The 19,293-nt window shown below is 44.6% G+C and overlaps 1 protein-coding gene and 1 long non-coding RNA gene across 52 annotated transcripts in view; both read right to left on the bottom strand.

Annotated features, from left to right (window-relative positions):
- Positions 1–38: 38 nt before the first annotated feature.
- On the bottom strand, positions 39–11,048 carry LOC144066018 (uncharacterized). 2 transcript variants are annotated; one of them, XR_013297375.1, is made up of 6 exons: positions 10,643–11,048; positions 10,460–10,558; positions 6,259–6,662; positions 6,070–6,159; positions 305–413; positions 39–162 (listed from the first exon to the last, which is right to left on the bottom strand). It is a non-coding gene; the product is annotated as an uncharacterized LOC144066018 (long non-coding RNA). The 2 variants fall into 2 exon arrangements; XR_013297374.1 differs by lacking the exon at positions 10,643–11,048 and having other exon boundaries at positions 10,460–10,591.
- A 1,258-nt stretch (positions 11,049–12,306) lies between these two features.
- The window catches only part of LOC144065839 (receptor-type tyrosine-protein phosphatase delta-like), a 208,460-nt gene continuing 201,473 nt past the window's right edge, over positions 12,307–19,293 (bottom strand). For all 50 annotated transcript variants that reach the window (XM_077588977.1, XM_077589006.1, XM_077588976.1 and 47 more), the window contains 7 exons: positions 16,736–17,021; positions 16,113–16,291; positions 15,907–16,033; positions 15,710–15,835; positions 15,306–15,460; positions 15,097–15,232; positions 12,307–14,782 (listed from right to left, as the gene is read on the bottom strand). In XM_077588977.1, the coding sequence (XP_077445103.1) occupies positions 14,714–14,782; positions 15,097–15,232; positions 15,306–15,460; positions 15,710–15,835; positions 15,907–16,033; positions 16,113–16,291; positions 16,736–17,021 (1,078 nt within the window). In that variant the 3' untranslated portion in view covers positions 12,307–14,713. The remainder of the gene's footprint in view (positions 14,783–15,096; positions 15,233–15,305; positions 15,461–15,709; positions 15,836–15,906; positions 16,034–16,112; positions 16,292–16,735; positions 17,022–19,293) is intronic.

Here is a 19,293-nt window from a genome sequence, read left to right as displayed (position 1 = left end):
GCTATTCATTAGCTGTCAGGTACATTCGCTGGTTGCTCCGTGCCTGTTTGTTGCGCGTCCAGGTGTCCGCGGTTCAAAAACACCCTTTGTGCGACTTTGTCAGCGCCGTGGACGGTGACAGGCGTCCAAGCGTGGGGTGAATTTCAATCGGTCGTTTAGCCGCTGAGCCCAACGGCTAAAAAAATGAGGTTTTGAGCAATTTGCTGGTTGATAAAGCCTCGAAATGCTGAATCAACTTGCAAAATTGATTAGTCCATACATTGCGGCAGCTCTAATTTGACAGACTCAAAATCATGTGACTTACAGTAAAGTGATTAAGATGATCCAGCAGTGTGGTCAAGCTCCGAGTGGCTGAGTGGTCAGTGACGGTGACGAGTCACACCTGGTGTTGCTTGAATCATCTGGTTCTGAGCCTGTGATTGGGTGACAGACGCAAACGGCTTGGACGTCTAAGAGGCTCAAAATAAAACTTGAAAAAATGATCAGGTCAATAAATTTCATTCAGGGAGGGATATATATTCTTTGGACTCATGTTTTGATTTTCCTATTCATTGAATTCAATTTCAGCAAGTACAAATATTGATATTTTTTTTATTGCTGCTAGTCTAGCGTCTGTACGATTAATCAACTAGTTGGAGATTCTGCCAAGTTGCCAATCAGTCGGTTAATCCCGGCGACTCTAGTTTCCCTGCCCAATCAGAACCGGTTGGACGTCTAGCGCCGTCAATGGCAAAAAAAAGGAAAGAGTAGCTAGAACACAGGTGTCAAAGTGGCGGTCCGGGGGCCCAATCTGGCCCGCCGCATCCTTTTGTGCGGCCCGAGAAAGTAAATCATGAGTGCCGACTTTCTGTTTTAGGATCAAATTCAAATGATTATAGATGAACATTACATTTCCTGATTTTCCCCTTTTTAAAATCAATCATTGCAATATTTTCAATCCAGTTTTATTTCTTTTGTTTTTAGTTCAAAGCGCATTTTGTAAGATCTAAAAATAAATATATAGATATTTTCCATTTTCCACTTTCATATTGAACATAATTTAAAAAAAATGTTTCCATTTGAAATGAAAAACATGATTAAAAGAAATTTTCCATTACTAAAAAAAAGCGCAAATAAACATTGCTTTAGATCTATAAATCAAATTAAAATGAAGAGTACAGATGTCTATTAAATTTCCTGATTTTCCCCCTTTTAAATCAATAATTGTCATTTTTTAAATCCATTTTTTCTGTGTTTTTAGTTCAAAAATCATTTTGTAAAATCTAAAAATATATAGAAAAAAACTCAAATAAATATTGCTTTAGATCTATAAAAACTGACTATTTAGGGCTTTTGATCCAGTTCTTTTAATCAAATTTAAAAAAAAACCATCTAAATATTAGATCTAAAATGGTTTAGCCCACATGAAATGGAGTTGACGTTAATGCGGCCCGCGAACCAACCCGAGTTTGACACCCCTGAGCTAGAATAATGTCAGCTGGGGGTCAAAACAACGCACCTCCCAGACATCTTCGCATGTATCGGACACGATCCGGCCGACAAAAGCCATCAACGTGCGCTTCTTACGTGCAATTAGGGGCAAAAAGTTATGGCTACGGAGGTGTATGTGAATCAATAAGTCCGGCGGGGAAATCAATCATTAATGGTAGCCAAACAGAGTGGAGGCGATGGATTTATCGATCGCCTGGCAACAGCTCCTCTCCGAGTTGCACGCAGTAAAATCAGCCGCTATTTGTCAATGCCGCCTCAGTCTTCCTTCCGCATTGGCACCTGAAACTCCGGCATTGGTGCTTTTTCCGTACATCTTCTCACAGTCAGATCTGGCAACCTTCCATCCCGCAAATGGCCCGAATTGTTAATTTCATTTGCTCGCCAGCCTCCGGCTACTCAGGTAGAACTAAATTTATCAGCGCGAAACAGTCGGTAGTTCATTAGCAATGTCCCATTTTAAACGTTTTCTTTGAAATCCAATGGGAAGCTGTCAGGTTTTCGGTTTTGTTAGCATTTTTCAATATTTTTTCTGCACGTGCTGGCGTGTATATTAGATGACATGGCCGCCAAAAAGCTGTCATTTCTTTCTGGATATATCAAAAACCTGTCAAATCTTTTGTCGATAATTATCCCCAAGAAGCTAGGCCACCTACGTACATGGAGTTTATAGAGAAGCTGTCTTTGGAAACAACTTTGGAGGCATACATTGTTTCCGCACCCCTGCCGGGTAATGACATGCTTACCGCTGTGCTAATTCTCCTGGCTATTTCTTAGTTGTTAGCATTGCTGAAGCCCACCATGGCGTTCTTTTACGGGTTTCGGTAGCCGTCAATAGGTGCTTCATTGCCTTATTTAGGGCTTCATGACTAGCACATGGTAAAATACAAAAAAACTGTAAGATGTGACGAATCCCGGTGGTCTCGGTTGGAAGGTAATGGATTATTTAGAGCAGTGGTCCCCAAACTATTCCAGAAGGCCGCAATGGGTGCGGGTTTTCGTTCCAACCTGTAAGAGGAAACCTTTCCACCAATCTGGTATCCTAGAAGTGGAATCAGTGGATTGCAGTCAGTTTGTGTTGGATCGGTTGGAACAAAAACCTGCACCCACAGCGGCCCTCGAGGACCGGTTTGGAGACCTCTGATTTAGGGGATTATTGAGGTAAACTCTTAAAGCACCGTCCTACAAGGGGTTAACTGCAAATATTTCCAGTGTTTCCTTTTTGTGAGGATGTAAAACTTTCTTTACACACCACCAATTTGGCTACCGTGTCTGAGCCATCAAGTGGATCCTGCCGATTTGGGAATAATACCGCGACCACGAGTGGTAGCAACAAGACAAACGGAAATCTGGAGTCTGGCCGGACGTCACGCTACTGTTAAATGACCTTCTCCCAGCAGCTCCTGACTGTCGTTTTAATGATGCATGAAATGTGCAGATTAGCGGTGTTAGCTTTATCTCGGGGCCCCGCGTCACTCTCTCAATTGGTCATAGGTTTCTCCCATGACATATTTATGAGACTCCAACTGTCTTTTCAAAGGGAACTTTTAAACACCGGGTCAGCAGGTGTCAATGTCATTTGCGAATTCAAACGTGTCCGTCAGGGTGGCCGGAAATGACTATCCAATTGACAAGGAAAATTGGCGTCTTCCGAAAGAGCTGCGCAATCATTTTACTGCTAAATTGCAACTGAAATAATACAGAAGTAAATACCGTATTTTCCCGACTATATGGCGCATCTTACTTTTAGCCGCAGTGTCAGTAACGAGTGCTATTTCTGTATTTTAAACACAAAGGACGCACCGTTTTTTAGACGCATATATTATACATTATATATGAATATCGAACCGCAATAGCGCTGGCTACCGGAAGCAGCCCCAGACTCTATTCCCGGTTTCCGGTGCGCAGTGACTGCTGGGATATATAGTCCTTGCATGCTACACCCAAATGCTAAAAACACGTTTTTAAAAAGGCAACAGAAGCAAAACTGAGTTTGGTTGTACTTTATTTAGTCATTTTACAACTTACTCACGTCATCATCACCCACAAATCCATCAAAGTCCTCATTTTCTGTGTCCAAATTGAACAATTGTCCAAATGAGTCATCGAAAACGCTGAGTTTTATTTGTTCGTCCAGGCGGCCACAATCCATTCGCAAATAGTAGCTAGCTAGCAGGTAGCGTATCCATTCCGGGGCTGTCTTCCATGCTTCGCAAGGCTGTGCTGATGCTGATCGCCAGGGTTTCACTGACTTTGACTTCCATAGAAATACAAGTGCCCTCTAGAAACATCAGGTTTGCAAAGCCAAAAGCAAATTGTTTAGTATGCACCGGCCGAGCCTTTCAACTTCTTCTTATTACCGCCAAAGCCGAGTGACCCCGTCAGTGAGTGATGCGGCCGCCGCCATTGGCGAGGACTTTAATGGACGCCGAGTTAAATGACCCTCACTCCGCTGTGTTTGTCAGCCTCAACGCCAGTCTTCTCTCCGCAGAGACTAATGCCGCACAATGGGACGGCGTTGACAGCCCGCGGGTATTTGTCGCTTCTCGACACGCCAACGACAGAGCCGCGGCGCGGTCGACAAATGACGGCCACTGCCGACTTTAAATGGCGCTATTTTTCGTAGTTTGCCGGCCCACGTCAAAATGATTCGGATAAGACATATCCTGCATCGAACGACACTGGGGTGAACATTCCCAGTCCAAACGGATCCAGCTTTTGTGGTTCCCCTCCACCGAGTCATCTTTTGTTCTCTCCGCTGGCTCCGGTTAAGACGTCGGCCGGCCAGCGAGCTCAATTCTTTGCCTTTTTCTTGCGTCTTCGCTCCTACGCCGGCGCTATCTGGCTTCCGCAGACGCCAAGTACAAACACCTTTCCCGAGCTAGCTTCCAAGCCTCCGTGTTTGACTCGTATCGTTGGGAATATTCAATGCTTGCCAGCTAGGAGTTCCCCACAAACGACTGCTAAATACAGCCGGTGGTGCACATTAGCTTGAAACAGCCGTCAAAGACAACAAACACATTTAAAAGGCACCTTCGCCTTCCATTCCGCACCCTCCTACCTGCTCATTTCGCAGACGGTTAACCATAACGGAGATTATTTAATTAGATATTCGCAATGGCAGCTCAGGACGAGGTCGACCGAGAATTGCTTATGTCCACTCTGCTTCGTTAATTACAACGCGCAGATATTGTTTTCGAGTAGGACCGGGTGCCATATTTTTTGGACGTGAGGTTGCGCCGGCCAAAATTTTGAAATGATTCTATTTCATCCAAGACCAAGGACGAATTTGACACTAGATAAAGTATGAATTAGGCTCAATGGGGTAACCCATTTACTGTGTTTGACTGCGATACACCAATCGGAGTTCCCAGTTTAGACCGTACTCGGACGTTTCGTCGACCGGACGTTTGGTCGACCGGACGTTTGGTCGCTGGGTTGTTACTGTTGAAACCAGCTCTCAAAATTATAATCATGAGAGAGAGAGTTTAACATCTAAATATCTAATATCAAAATATCAACAGTAAACTCTGTCATAATTTGACAGCGAGCGAACCCGGCGACCAAACGTCTGTTCAACCAAACGTCCGGTCGACCAATTGTCCCTGGACCAAACGTCTTTCAACGAAATGTCCTTTCACGAGTTCAGACACGTATAGTTTGGAACATAGTTGTGAAAAAAATGCATTTTAACTGCACGGAACTGCGAATATAAGAAAAAGGTCAAATAGGAACCTTGCAGCTTGCCATGCTGTTAATTCCAAGAGCAAATCCTCATAATTCCACCATCATCATTCTTCATTAGGCCCCGCCCACCATCTCCCTTTCTTCTCTAACAGCCGTTGAAATGATTAATTGAATCTATTTTGGTTTTACATCGGCGATGACACGGTACGCCCGCTTATCAGTTTCCCGTCATTAGGTGACAAAGCTTAACAACGGTTCCGGCGCCACTTTATCGGGATAACGTATGGCACCCCGGATTTGGAGGTCCAGTTGTTCTGCGCCGGTGATATTTCTTCATTTTCCACCGTGGCCGTAAATGCTGACAGATTTTTAAAATTCCCATTGTAGCTCGGAGGTGAACTGTTTACGCGACTATTCCAATCTCTTCATTCGTTCCTCCTACTTCGAATGGATTGGACACCTACAAACTCATTGGTGGGAGGGTGCATCTTGCCAGGGGAAGAATAAATTAAGATTTTTACCGCCTCGTTCGCCACTGATGGGGCAAAAACCACATTTATTATTAGTGCGCCGATAATCTCCTAGCAAAATGGACATTTTGGCAAATGAACAGAGCGCCAATGCTCGTCTGCCCAGCGTTAGCTAATTATTTTCGTTATCTTTAGTGGTAAAGCCTATCGGACCGGAACAAAGATAAGCGCATATTGGCCGTTTTTTAATGGGAAAATGGAAAAAGCACTCGGTCGGCTCCCTTTGACACTTTTCACCTTGGCGCTGGCGTGAGGACCGGATGCTAAAGTTAGCACGGCACGGCTAAATCATTCAACGGCAAAAATGTATTTGCGTCCCGGAGGGAAGGTTCTCCGGGACCACCCGGCGTGAACTCGCGCTCACCTCGGCGCACTCACGCGATCGCCGGCGCCTCCCGCCGAGCGTCAGGAATCGGTAATGACGCGATCCATCTCTGGGCCATTTCCAATTCAGCTGTGGGGAAATGAGATAGGACGGTAATAGAATCTCATTGATCTGCGTTTGCTCTGGTGTTTATGGCCCATGAATGTGGAAAGTCATTGCTAATGTTACCTTTTTTTTCAAACGGGATCTATTCCTCCCATCGGAGCTGGTGCGGGGGAGGGGGGACCCGCGACGTGGACTCCGGAGTGCAGATGGCGCGTCTTCTTCGAGGCAAAAAACGGTCCACGCGAGGCTGGCGGCGCTCGAGCCCAATTGGACCATTTTCCTCCCATTTTGCATTTTCCATTCAGATGCAGCCACTTCATATTGCCCGTGAGTGTGATTGGACCGGACGCGGCAATATGGCCACTGCGTTCCACCACAAAGTCTCAAGTCAAGTGTGAAATTAAGCGATGTGATGACACGTCGAGATTGGCGACCGCTCCCGCGCCGACGATGAATCCGTTCAGGCCTTCGCATTCATCTCCTCAGTTTTCCCCTTTTCGATGATTAAATGGAAACGTGGAGAAAATCTAGTGGAAAAAAAGACAAAGAAAAAAATCAGGCACTTTATTCAAGCTAAACTAGTACAGTGGTACCTCGACCTACGATCAGCTCTACCTACGACATGCTCGAGGTACGATGAAAATTTCGATCGAATAATTCGCCCTAGATACGAACAAAATTTCGAGATGCAACCAAGCCAGGTGGCCATGACATGAGAGGCTGTTTATCATTGTAGCGCACTGCCATGTTTGGCCGCATCTCTTTCGTGTATAACTACTATATCGTGCACGCAACACCCATAGCCAATGGCACCCTTTCTCAGAATAAAACTGCATTACCCACAATCAATATGTGGGTGGGCTGTTATTCCTTCCTTAGCCTGTTAGCTCCCGCGATCGCTCATTCAAGACTACTTGTCGTTGGCAAGTGGTCGTGCGTTATCCTCTTGTGAGGACATTTGTGTGCATCATTTTCGGAATCTTTTGAAGGAAATACAACAGCAAACAGCCCATCAATAGCGAATGTGAGGGTGGAGGCGTGGCAAACCGCTAATCCGGAAAACGAAGGTAAAAAAAAGATTAAGACAAAACTAGCATTCAGTTTTGTGTAAAGTTACATTAAACATATGTTAGATTGTGTCTGTATATATTCATCCAAGTTAATTTAAATTTGTTTGTTCCGTTACGAGTGCGTTGTCGTGGAAAGTGAAAGTCCATAGCTTTTTTTGCCACGTTTTTCACATGATCGGTTTCTACAGAAGAATAAATATTAAATATTAAATAAATATAAAGTATTTCAGACCTCCCTACCTTTGGTCGACTATTCAATTCTCTTAAATCGTGTCTTTTTCAGCCTACAGATGTATTTCTATCGTATCGATTTCTACTTACACCCGTGACAATGCTAAATGCGTCTTTTGCTGGGGTTAAATCAAAGGCAAAGTGTAGTAACCCGTGGCGTATATCGACGGACTTAAAGGTTAATGCCGAGTATTCCGAGCCCACCGAAGCCTCTTACTCAACTCCGGCTCGATAAAATCCCTTGGGTGCGGGGTGACACTTTTTTTTAAAATTCTTTGCGCCACCATTTTCTAAAGAGATGGCGCTTTTCTATATTTGCTGCTCGATGGCGTCGCGTTGCCACGAGGAAAAAAAGAGGGCGGGCGGCGGAATCGGCGAGGCTTGCAATTTAATTTGATGAGCCCGCAAACAGAAAACAATGGCTTATTATAAAAAGATGGAAGGCATCGGGCTGTGAAGCTTGGCGCTTTGCACAGCCGTCGTTTTCCCGCAGCTGGGGAAGGATCCCGTTCCTATTTAGCGATTGTGTTTCTTTATTGTAATATTGGCAAGGAATTCCATGTCAATATCACACGCCGCCATCTTTGCGATGCAGACGCCGCTGGAATGGCGATCACTTGCGAGGCGGGGTTAGCCAAGCGGATTCCAAAAGACGGTCAAAGGGAAGTTATTGAACACAGCTTTTCCCTCTTTCGGATTTTTGGAGCGGTAAATGTCATAGAAATGGAAAATAAAATGAACATAACATGACATTCTTTTATTTTTTTAAGATGACCTGGGAAATGCATGTGTCTGCCGTATCTTCCGGACTATAAAGCACACTTTTGGAGACAACCTACATCGGATTAAAACATTGAGGGTGCTAGAAGTCAGATAGAAGATGACAATGATCCAAAAAGAACTCACTCCAAAAAAACTAAAGTTTCAGACAGTCGGCATGATGTGGAAACAAGTACAGGGAACCGATTGCGCTTACTACAAAAATACGGGCCGATAGGCTCCTATGCAATGTTCCCTCTCTAAGCTAAGTGATTTTCCTTGCAAGTTGGTTGCTAGAGTATGCCAAATGATGTCTCTCTGTTTTATTAAAGACTAATTAATAAACCTATCAGTCAGAACGGATTGGACACCTCGACAACAAGGTTAACATTTACACACATCGCCAGAGCCTCACCCCCCAAATGGAAAGATGGCAGCTTTTCCATTTGAATTCCAAAAAGCTTCTTTCGGCCCGTTGAGAGCGTTCCGAGCCCCTAATCTCCGAATCAGTGTACTTCTTAGCCGCCGCGTGATACTTCTCCCGGCCCAGCCTGATAAGAAAATGCATTTCCGAGATTTCTTAGCGACGGACAGGAATCGTAATACTTTTTTTCCGCACATTTGACCACTTCAACGTGGATATCGGGGGGGAAAAACAGCCGGGTAAACTGCTACCTACCAGCAATCATAACACGAAGGCGACTCTTCACGTACCGTGACGTCATTATTTCTTTTTTTTTTTAAATAGCGGCGTATCTCAGTCACAGCTGCTGGTGAAACGCCGCTAATTGGCGATTGATTGGACGCCTCGACGTCTTCATCTGCAATGCGGAGGCGCATCTGCCTGCCTGAGCTCGCCTTTTCTGATTAGTCACATTGTTGGCGGCTGTTTACTTAAACGCCGTCTTAAGGAAGTTCCAAATTGGGGCCCTCTCAGAAAAGAGTGTCAAATTAGACCTTGTTAGCGCGGGCCCTCCAGGCACACGTGCTGTGAAATAGGAGGCCCTGAAAAGCACCACATGGAGCTTCCTACGCAAAAGGAGGGATTTGGAACAGAAAACTGGCGACGTGTAACCTCGCCGTGGCTCCGAAGACGCTGGAAGGAAAGCGTATTTGCGTAAAACCCGGCCGTTTGTTGACGCTGGTGAAGAAAAGGTCTCCAAGTTAGCATAGATTTGTTGGAATTTAAGGTCGTAGGGTTGCCTTCACCCAGATCTTTGTGGGAGAGCACCACACACACCAAGAAAGAACGTGGGATCCATTTTCTCTCGAAGCTAGCGCCGCGGCTTTAAGGCATTTTGACAAAAAAAATAAAAATAAATACATTTTCCAAGATGAGTTTCCTCGGAAGCATTTTTTTCGGGGAAAAACATTATTATCTTATTCCATTTTAATGACTTTTTTTAATGTTCTTCATCTGTCAAAGAGTGGCAACATTCGTCACGGTCTTAAATCGTAGAAGTTTGACTTTTAATCCAAATCAAATCGATAAAAATTGAAATATACTCTAGTCACGGCTCCCTGAAACAATTATCTTTAATCGACAACATCATAGCCAATTTATTTTGAGTAGGAAATGGAGAAAATATCAATGACAGGTTCGTTGGTGAGGAATTGAGAGCACAAACTCCCCAAAATGAACGTTAAGGTGACGTCATCAGATTTTGTCTTAATCGTCTGTTAGCGCCACGACTTTCTTGTGGGTTTAGCCCGAATCTCCTTCCAGACACTTAGGCTGGATAACATTTAAAAAAGAAGTTGCGTCCGCCCTAGATATGTAAATCCCGCCTTAAAAAAGGAAGAAAAAAACCCTAAAAATCTAATCCTTGTTAAGTATAATAAACAAGACACTAATCCAACCCGCATGTGCAGTATGGTCAAGATTATTATTAGTCTACTCCCAAAAAATGCAGTGAAATGGCACACAAATGCTAACTATCGGTCACATCAAATTCACCAAATGTATTTGAAGTATGTCAGGATTATTTTTGTTATATAATACAAACTACCATTTTGACTCTGACGCGCTTGCTCTTGTCGTAGCAATATTTTCAAAGTCTATATTTATTTTACAGCTCCAATCAAGATATCCAGCAGACATTATTTGATAAGGTGCCGTTAAAATATGCTTTATTTACTTGGTAATGTTAATTAGATCTTCACAAATACAAGGAAGGCGGCTATAGGAAAACGAAAAAAACCCACTGCGTCAATCAAAAAAAGTTTTGTTCGCCAAAGTGACGCAACCCCGGCCGTCATCTTACCTCATCTGCAGAAACGATGACTTGGCGATATGAAAGTGCAGGGTGGCGCTCTTGAAACGATGACACCACATTGGCCACACGTTAGCAATCCCATCTCGTCTACATTAAGTTAATTGGAAAAAGCCAGCATCTATAAAATGACATCATACTCATCAGGAATTTTCCATTTTGAAACCCGCTTACCTGCATCTCACATCCAAGTCGGCCGCCATTCACCCACTGGCTGGAATACATTTCATTAAACGAGAAAAAAAACGGAATAAACAACACACGGCCTCAAAAACAGCATTTTTTGACTTTGGTTGGGCAAAAGTAGCTTTTTTTTTCCCCCAGCGTGGCCTGTTTTTGTCCAAGTCCCGTCGACACCGCCACATGTAGAGACATTAAAAGACGGCATCTTAACGAGCACACCTTGAGGGGGTGCGTCAATTCAATTAGAATGCTGTTGCTCTTACTAAATGTTAATACGATCTAGCGGTTGGTTGACTTGATGTCTTGGCCTCGGGCTTCGGAATTGCTTCCTCAGCTTTAGACAGGTTAGGACTTCAAGTTTAGCACAGGATGCCGGGCTTTGGTCTATCTTGGCGTAGACCCCCCAACCACCCACCCCCTATCCAAGTCCCAGGTTGTTATCTTGCACCCTCGAGGCGCTACACCAGGACGCGTAGGCCACCGCTGGGACTACAGTAGTTAATCTGTGCTAGTTAAATGCACTTGTATAGCCCGGAGCTGTAGCAGTCCGCCATTGCGGTTTGGGTTTTTTTTTTTCTTCTTTTCTGCTTTGCTAGCTCCTCGGGGACTGTGCTGTGCTCAGCCCCGTTTTATTGAATTACATGATGAGAAGGAGTAAGTTATTTGCAGGTAGCGGCCCGTTTAGTTTTTTTCTCCTCCGAGGCTGTTTATACGGCTCAGCTTGTGTTTGTCCAAAGCAGACTATTTTTTCAATTATTTTCTCTATTATTTCTGTTTTCGATCAACGGCGACATGATCCGTGACTTCCAGGTTTTGAAAATAAATAAATAAAGACAAACATCAGCTTCTTTAGGCTTGTTTTTTCAACATTTTCATTGGTATTTTCTTAACTTTAGTTTTTAAATGATTCTTATCTCATACCTGTCAACCTCTGCCGATAACTGCCCTTAGAAATGATTATTGATTCCCCTTACAAACCCCAAAAAAACTTACAAACACCGTACGAGTCGTACGGTGTTTGTAAGGTTTTTTTGGGGTATGACGACAATTAGGCTTTTGTCGAGTCAATGATGATGACAAAGCCTATGTCCGATTATTATTATTATATTATACTTCCATTTCCCCCATACACTTTTAGCATCTTGCCGAATGACTGGCAGGATAGCTTAGCTTAGCTTAGCGCCAGGATGTGCCCAAGAAGCCTCGCCCCGCAAGTCCGGAGTCTATCAAACTGGGAGACTTCTTTACAACAAAGGCTACTGGAGAGGCCCCGGGAATGCCGGTTTTCCAGAAAAATGCGGTTTTCGCCCCTACCCGAGCTAGCCCCGTCTTTCCGAGTAAAAATCAAGCGCGGGGGGCCTCTCGCTCCATTGAGGATCCCCGTACGGGTCATCGTCACGCTCGTCAACGGCGGGCCGCGGGTGTCTCCGCGGCACGACCGCCTTCACCGAAGCGACGGCGTGAAGGGCCCGGGGCCCCGAGCGATTGAGATGCTCCGTTTGTTCGCCGCCAAGTCCGGCACCCCCAGATTGGGTCCGTTTGCTTAAGGAATCTTTCATTTAAGGCGAAATTTTGGAGGGTCAGTGAACTATAAAAAAACAAAACTATAAGAGAAATGCGTTTAGTTAAGACCGTCCCAGTAAAAGGCCAGCGTATAACACAGACATTTTTTTAATAGAATTCATTTATAACAAATGTGACTTTGATTTCTCATACAGACGTCTTTGCGCACCAATGTGACCTAAGTAAGAAAATAAAAAGCACTCCTTTCATCCAGAGAAAAAGAAACAATTTACACGTACAACTAATCCGAGGTATCGTATGAATTTTTTTTTTTTAACAAGCTGATTTTTTTTCTTTTGTTTTTGTACAATTTCATGACTTTCATTTTCAGTTTATGCATCCGGACGAGAGATAGAGCTGAGGAACACAACGTTTTATTTTTGTTAATGACACTCCAAGCTGAACAGGTGATCTGAGGGCGGGGCCACAGAATTTTTCCGCAGCTAAAGTTAGCAGAGCAACGGAATGAACGTCTTTTTTACTTGCCACAATTTTTTTTTTTTAGAGTTGAGATTTTTTTTCTGTTATTTACATACACGCAAAATGAATGGAAATATTTTTTTCCTTAATGGGTTCAAGTAATATATTATTGGGTTTAGAATCAATAGGGCAGTGCATAGTACAAAGACAGAGAAAGTGCAAATCTTCCTTACCGGGCCATCCTGCAATATTTTATTATGCGTTACATTAAAAATAAAAATAAAATAAAACCGTTAAGAATATTTTTTTTCTGGCAATAAACAGAAATGCGAACAGAATTAATTGCTTGTGTTTCAATGGGAAAGAAAAACCTGGAATGCACATCCTCTAAAATATATCCGAATCTACGCAAGTGCCAAATTGAGTTGGGTCAACATTGCTTTACACATTTTCAAACCAAGACCAGAAATAGTCGTTTCTCTCCTCAAAAAAGAAACATGTCTAATACGGTTAGCACCATTAACATGCTCGGATACCATTTGTATACACCACCATGTTAGCGACGAGCTGGTGAATGAAATTTCAATATCTTTTCAGGGGGGCGATGAATATTCTGAAACGCATTTTCGTCGTTGATTTTCCCTTTTTGAACCTGTGTCATTTTTTTTTTAACTTCCTGCGAAAAAGTCGTGCACCCACCCTGCCACGGTAAGGCCACTAACATGACAAAATGATCTTCAAAATGTTGTTTGCATATATAATCGTGTGACGTGGTGATTCCTACCGTAAATGGACATACTTCTCTATCGACAAATACTCAAAAGATACACTGAAATGGTATAAAAACAGGCATAAATATAAGGCACTCTAAATGCAAAAACAAAACGGAAAAAAATGAGTGTAGAATGGGTTGAAATGACATACAAAACCTCGCTTGTCCTATCGGGCGGAGCCGAGGGTGACGGTCAGCTGACGGACATTCCCACGTGACGCTTGCAGGGGGGGCGGGGCCTGTCGAGGCGTGGCGCCGTGACCTTATAACACATTTATTGCACGAGAAAAGATGCACTGAATCAGAATGGCGTGCTACCGATGTGCATTCCAGTGAAACGGCACTTTCCCCTCAGCGTTCGGGAGCGGCTTATTGTTATTTTTAGCCACATCTGACCTTCTTTTAGATATATATTCAGCTAGATAGAGCCAATTCATCTCTGTCATCATCCCGACATGGAAGAACTAAGGTAATAGATAGCAGCAACTTCATACTTTGCTCATCCCTGTTGATTCCACAAAGCCCCAGTTTATCGGATGGGAGTTGAAAAACAATTTGAGGCAAAAGGCTTTGAAAACCCGGACCTTAAGCCTTAATCCCCTCCCCCCTTTAAGTCAATTCACGTGCTACAAACTGAAATTCCGCGCAAATAGCTCCAGTCCAGGAAAACATGTCAATACGTTTCTTTCCGAGTGTAAAAATAAAAACAAATGTACACTTTTTTCCTCAAAGAAAAATCGTCAAGTACTAAAAAACTAAAATCATTTGATTTTACCCCGCATATCTTTTGCGTAAATCCCTTTAGATGATGAACATTGAGAACAGTGGGAGGGGTTACGTCAGCGTCAATGTCCGTCCAAGCGTCGTTCGTCTGAGTTTTCTCGAGGAGCGTGATTTTTTGTTTTGTTTTTTTACAATGTGCGTCGACTTCCCCACGCTCCTCAAAACGTGTTCACCCGGGTCGAGTCGCATTCCGTGCCGGGTTCGTACGGTAAAATCCTCGAAGCGAAAAAAAACAAAAAAACTGAAAGAACCCCAAAAAAAAATGCAACAATGTGCTTCACTGGTCCGGATTCCACCACATGGTGACAAGGCCAGTATTGACTTGGATTGGGAAAATACTTGGTCCAGCAGGGATTTTTTTTTTTTCGGTTTTGGAACGGGTTCATGTCGCACATCCAACATTTAATAAGTTTTTTTTCCGCAAAGAGTTTGGACGTTCTCGAGCAGTAAATTATGGCTCAAAAGAGAGGAGCGACTGGATTTTTTTTCTTGCCTTTCCGCGTTTTCCTCCGACGCCAAGTCTTTTACGTTGCATAGTGATCAAAGCTTCCCAGGTACTCTAATCCGGCTCTGTAGCAGAACTGGTATTGATCCTGGGAACACAAAAAAGAAACATTTTCTTGGCACCGGAGAAGACGTTTGACAATCTGCCTTACCTCGGTAGGAAAATAAAAATAGTTTTACTTGGACTAAAGTTGCCAATAGTTGATTTTTGGGTAAATAAAAAGATTATTCATCTTATCATTTGGAGCCATCCCATCCATTTGAACAGGTCTAAATGCGTATGATATTTAGGACTGTACTATGACCTGGTTTTAGCATCTGAAGGCAAGCAAGGGAGGTCCTACTCGAAGAATCTTGACCAAACGATCAGTTCGATTGGTTTCTAAACCATACGGGGACGTACCTCGGTCTGCACCATAGCCGGTCTCTGCGTTCGCAACATTTTCACGGTCTGAAAGACGTCCACGACGCCCTCGTATCTCATTCGCTCCAAGGCAATGCTGAGGGTGATGAAGACGCCGGTCCGACCGACGCCAGCGCTGAGCGAGGCGGGGAAACGTGTCAAAATAATGGCGAAAGAGACTCCCATTTCAAAGACCGCCATTGACTTACCTACAGTGGACCGAGATAGGCCCGTCTTGGCCGAATTGTTCTTTTGTTTTATGAACTTGGCCAATGAAATCGATGAAACCCTCCCCAGATTTTGGCACTCCTTGCTCGGGCCAATCTGTGAACTGGAACTGCCGCACCGTTCGCGATTGGCCGTCCTGCGAGGGAGAGAGCGGGAGTCATTTCACGTGTCGTTCGCGGTCAACCCTGACACTTTAAACGGATTGGACGCCGAGCCTAGCGCACGCACGCAGCAAGAGAAGGAAGACAGCCTGCAACGTTCATCTGGGTAAGCCTGTGATGGAATTACAACGTCTGGCAGCATTGAGCCGCTCACAATATTTACGCTTAAAAGACTCTTAGCGTGGGATAAACAGCAGCTCCACGCCACGACAACGTCCGCTTACCCTGGCGTCCGTCACTTTGAATTCCCGGAGGATGTACTGCGGCATGTTGTACTCGGCCATGGGGTCCACCACAAAGTACTGGTATCTGGCGGACCGTTCTGCGGGCCAGTACTGGTGACATTTTTCCTGGGAAAGAAAAATCAAAGCGTCTAATAGTGGCCGCCTGCGGATATTTGAGACTTTTTCCCAAAGCCTACCCGGCCCATTTCTCGGAGCTTGGTGAGCATGACGACGATGGTGGAGTTGTGCTCCCAGAGCATTCTCCAGAAATCCTCCGTGGTTTCTGCCAGTGGTCCCTGTGTGGCAATATAAGCCTTCTGTTGTCTGCCGGATAGAAAAAAAAATAAGAGATGAAGGCTTTTCGGACCGAGGCGTAGGCGGTCCAGGTTTTTTCGGTTTTTACCTGTAGCCGTCGATGAAACTCGCGTTGATGTAGTCGGATCCCTCCACGCCTCGAATCGGCTGGAGACACACCCGCGTGGACTCGTACGGCATGATGTTCACCAGGCGGTTCTTGAACTTGTTGCACGGGAGGTTGGCGCTGATGAATCGCGACGTATGGGCTTTGGTGTTGGCCAAACGCTGCGTTGGAAGGGGGCGGACAGGAAGAAAAAGCCGGTTGAGAATGATACAAGGGGAAGAAACTCTCTGGGTTTGACAAGAGCGGAATGGCGGAAAATTGGTCTGGTGGGAGGAGACCGGAGACCAACCTTCCCGGACAGAAACCGTCTAAATTCCGACTCCCGGCCAAACCACAAGCTAACTCAGTGGTCACCAAACTATTCCACAAAGGGCCGAAAGAGGACACCTTTTCACCAATCTGGTGTCCTACAAGTGCAATCAGTGGATTGCAGTCAGGTGCTTCTTGTTTTCTGCTGAAATCTCATTGGTCAAACTGTCTGTGCTGGATCGGTTGGAACAAAAACCTGCACCCACACCGGCCCTCGAGGACCGGTTTGGGGACCCCTGAGCTAACTAATCCACCTTTACTACATTTGGAGACCTTCGTCCTTCGCCGGAACCAACCTTGAACTCGAGTTCCATGCCGGTGACGTTCTCCCCGGCCTCGATTTGCGTCAGTTTCTGGATGTACGCATAGAGATTCCGGGCCGGCACTTCGGTGGTGCCGCAGTTGACGGCCTCCAGCAAGGCGTCGTGGATGAAGACGTACTGGTCTTCCGTCTGCACCATGTAATTGCGCTGGGCGCGCATCAGCGTCACGTGCCCGTAGATGTCCGCCGTCTTCTCGTGCTTGATCCTCTCCAGCATGGCGTCGATAACGATGAAGCAACCGGTGCGACCCACGCCGGCGCTGTCAGGGGGGAGGGGAGAAAAATATGTCAGCATTGCCAAGAGGAAAGACCCGAGATCCTATAAGGACGGCGGACGCGCTGTCAGTTAGCGACATATCTTTAGCGAATGCGTCTTCAAGCAGGGGAACGCAAGGAACCCGTGTAATATTCTCTTTGTTGAAAAGTACAGAAAAGGCGGCGTCTGGTGCTAATGACCTGGCACGGGCTTTTCGTCCGCCTTAGACGTTTACACATATTAGGCGTCAGGCTAACGTGCTTTCCAGAAGTTGAGAGAGCAGTGGATGTCGCTGGAAAATACAGCTGCGCCGAGCTACCAGAAGATAAAGCGTGCAGAGCAGCCAAAGCAATTACATATGTATTGTTAGCAAATCTCTCGCTGTCAGCTAACGTGCCAAACAGAGCGACGCGCTGAGCTGAATTGATGCGGTTAACCGTCGGAAAAACCCGCAATCTGTTCCAGGGGCTCGTTTGGCCTTCCCAAAAGAAATAGTCCAATCAAATAGAGTGTCACCAAATGTAACGTCGGGGGACGGATACTTTTTTGCTAGTTTTGATGGTATCGAAATCAAAAGGTTATGTCTCCTTGCGTTGAAGGTAATTACTGAAGCGGAACGTTAGCGTGATATGTTCGGTAGATGGAAGCGGGGAAACGGGATTTCAAAATAACAAAGAAGAAAGGTTAAAGAGGTCAGAAATGTCGCTTTGAATTTGGCTGCTTAGGCAATGGATGCTAATCCCTTCATGGAGTGAAACAGAAAGATTTAGAAACGCATTTTTAATCACATTTTTCTCAAACTAATCAATCACTGTCAAATAAAGTCTCCAGCCTAATTATGTATACGAGTCCAAGTAGCTTTTGCATCAGGCTTCCATTTGTGCAGTCCGGGAGTGGAAAGCGTGTGTTTTACAGGCTGAAGGAAACTGAAAAGCTTTCTTCATGTCAACACCACCGACAGTCACACAATCGCCAGCGTTGAAATGAAAAAGGCCTCTTTTAAAAACTGCACTCAAACATCAAGGAAGGATGGACGGCCACTATTTCCGGGCGATCTGATAGCGAGCCAGCGGAATTAAAAGCTCCCATCTGCGTTAAGTCGCGCATTCTGCTCCACCGTGGAAAGTTAACACATTCAATAAGAAGCAAGTGGTTCTCATTAACGACGGAATGTGTTATTTCCAAATCTGCGCTAAGCCTCGTTGCCTTTTTTGTCACGTTCTGACAACCATTTCTATTGGTGCCAACTACTTTTTCTGCTTTTCGAGCCGGCAAAACAGTCCGACGGATGTGACAGAAACCAATTGGTTCTCAGTTCACGGTCCAAACGGAGTCTCTTCCTCCATTGTATAATTGCGATAGCCACTTGTTTTTTTTCTTCCTCATATTTAGGATATTTTTTGATACCGATACATTGGGACGGAATAACAGGTTGAGTATTACAAGTCCCTCAATGCCAAAGATGTACTTTGCGGTACGTGAACTTAGCAGGTATACTGTGAATTCCAATCCGTAGACAAGATTGCTATAGCCTCCAGCAGTGGGCAGCATTGCTGAAAGTTTCAGAACACAAACGTTTCAATCATTGGACGAGCGCAACCCAGATCTCAGAACATACGACATGAGGATCACAGTCACCACGACCGATGCGTATTCTGGTCAGTTAACGAGCTAATTGCATGCTTGTTTGCCATCAAAAGCCGGTGTTAGAAGTGAACCCAAAGAAAACTAATGTAAACATCAAAGTCAGTGTTCCGTTTGATAGCTTAGAAAAAGATGAAAAAGGAAGAATGAAACTTATTAACCTTTCCTTGCATTCGCTTGCATGTATGATAATTAAACGGAATATATTCGGTCCAATTTTACTCGTGAAAAAACAACAATCTTTACTAGTGATAAAAGAGTCGGAGTTGCTTTGAAAGAGTCACAATTTGTCCACTGAATGTTCACTTCCAGCACTCACGCTAAAAAAACACATCAACATTTCTACGACCAGATCAGCTTTAACGTCTCTCATAAATTAACTCATTGGCTGCCATTGGCCAGGTGACTCATCCAGTGTATTGCCATACGGCATCTCATAGGCTAATGAGATCATGCGCAATGGAAAAGGCACGTTTGGATGTTAAAAATGAGTGTGCGCACCCCGGCACGTGTGGATGTTAAAAATGAGTGTGCGCACCCCACTTAACGGAAAATGAGACTTCTGGGTTCATCCGCCTACCATAAAATGATTTTTGGAGCTTTTATTTGCTAATGACTTCCCCCATTAACAT

This window comes from Stigmatopora argus, chromosome 20 (genome assembly GCF_051989625.1).
Source record: "Stigmatopora argus isolate UIUO_Sarg chromosome 20, RoL_Sarg_1.0, whole genome shotgun sequence".
NCBI lineage: Eukaryota > Metazoa > Chordata > Actinopteri > Syngnathiformes > Syngnathidae > Stigmatopora > Stigmatopora argus.
Note: the sequence above shows the minus strand (reverse complement) of the source record. Positions and strands in the feature narration are given on the sequence as shown.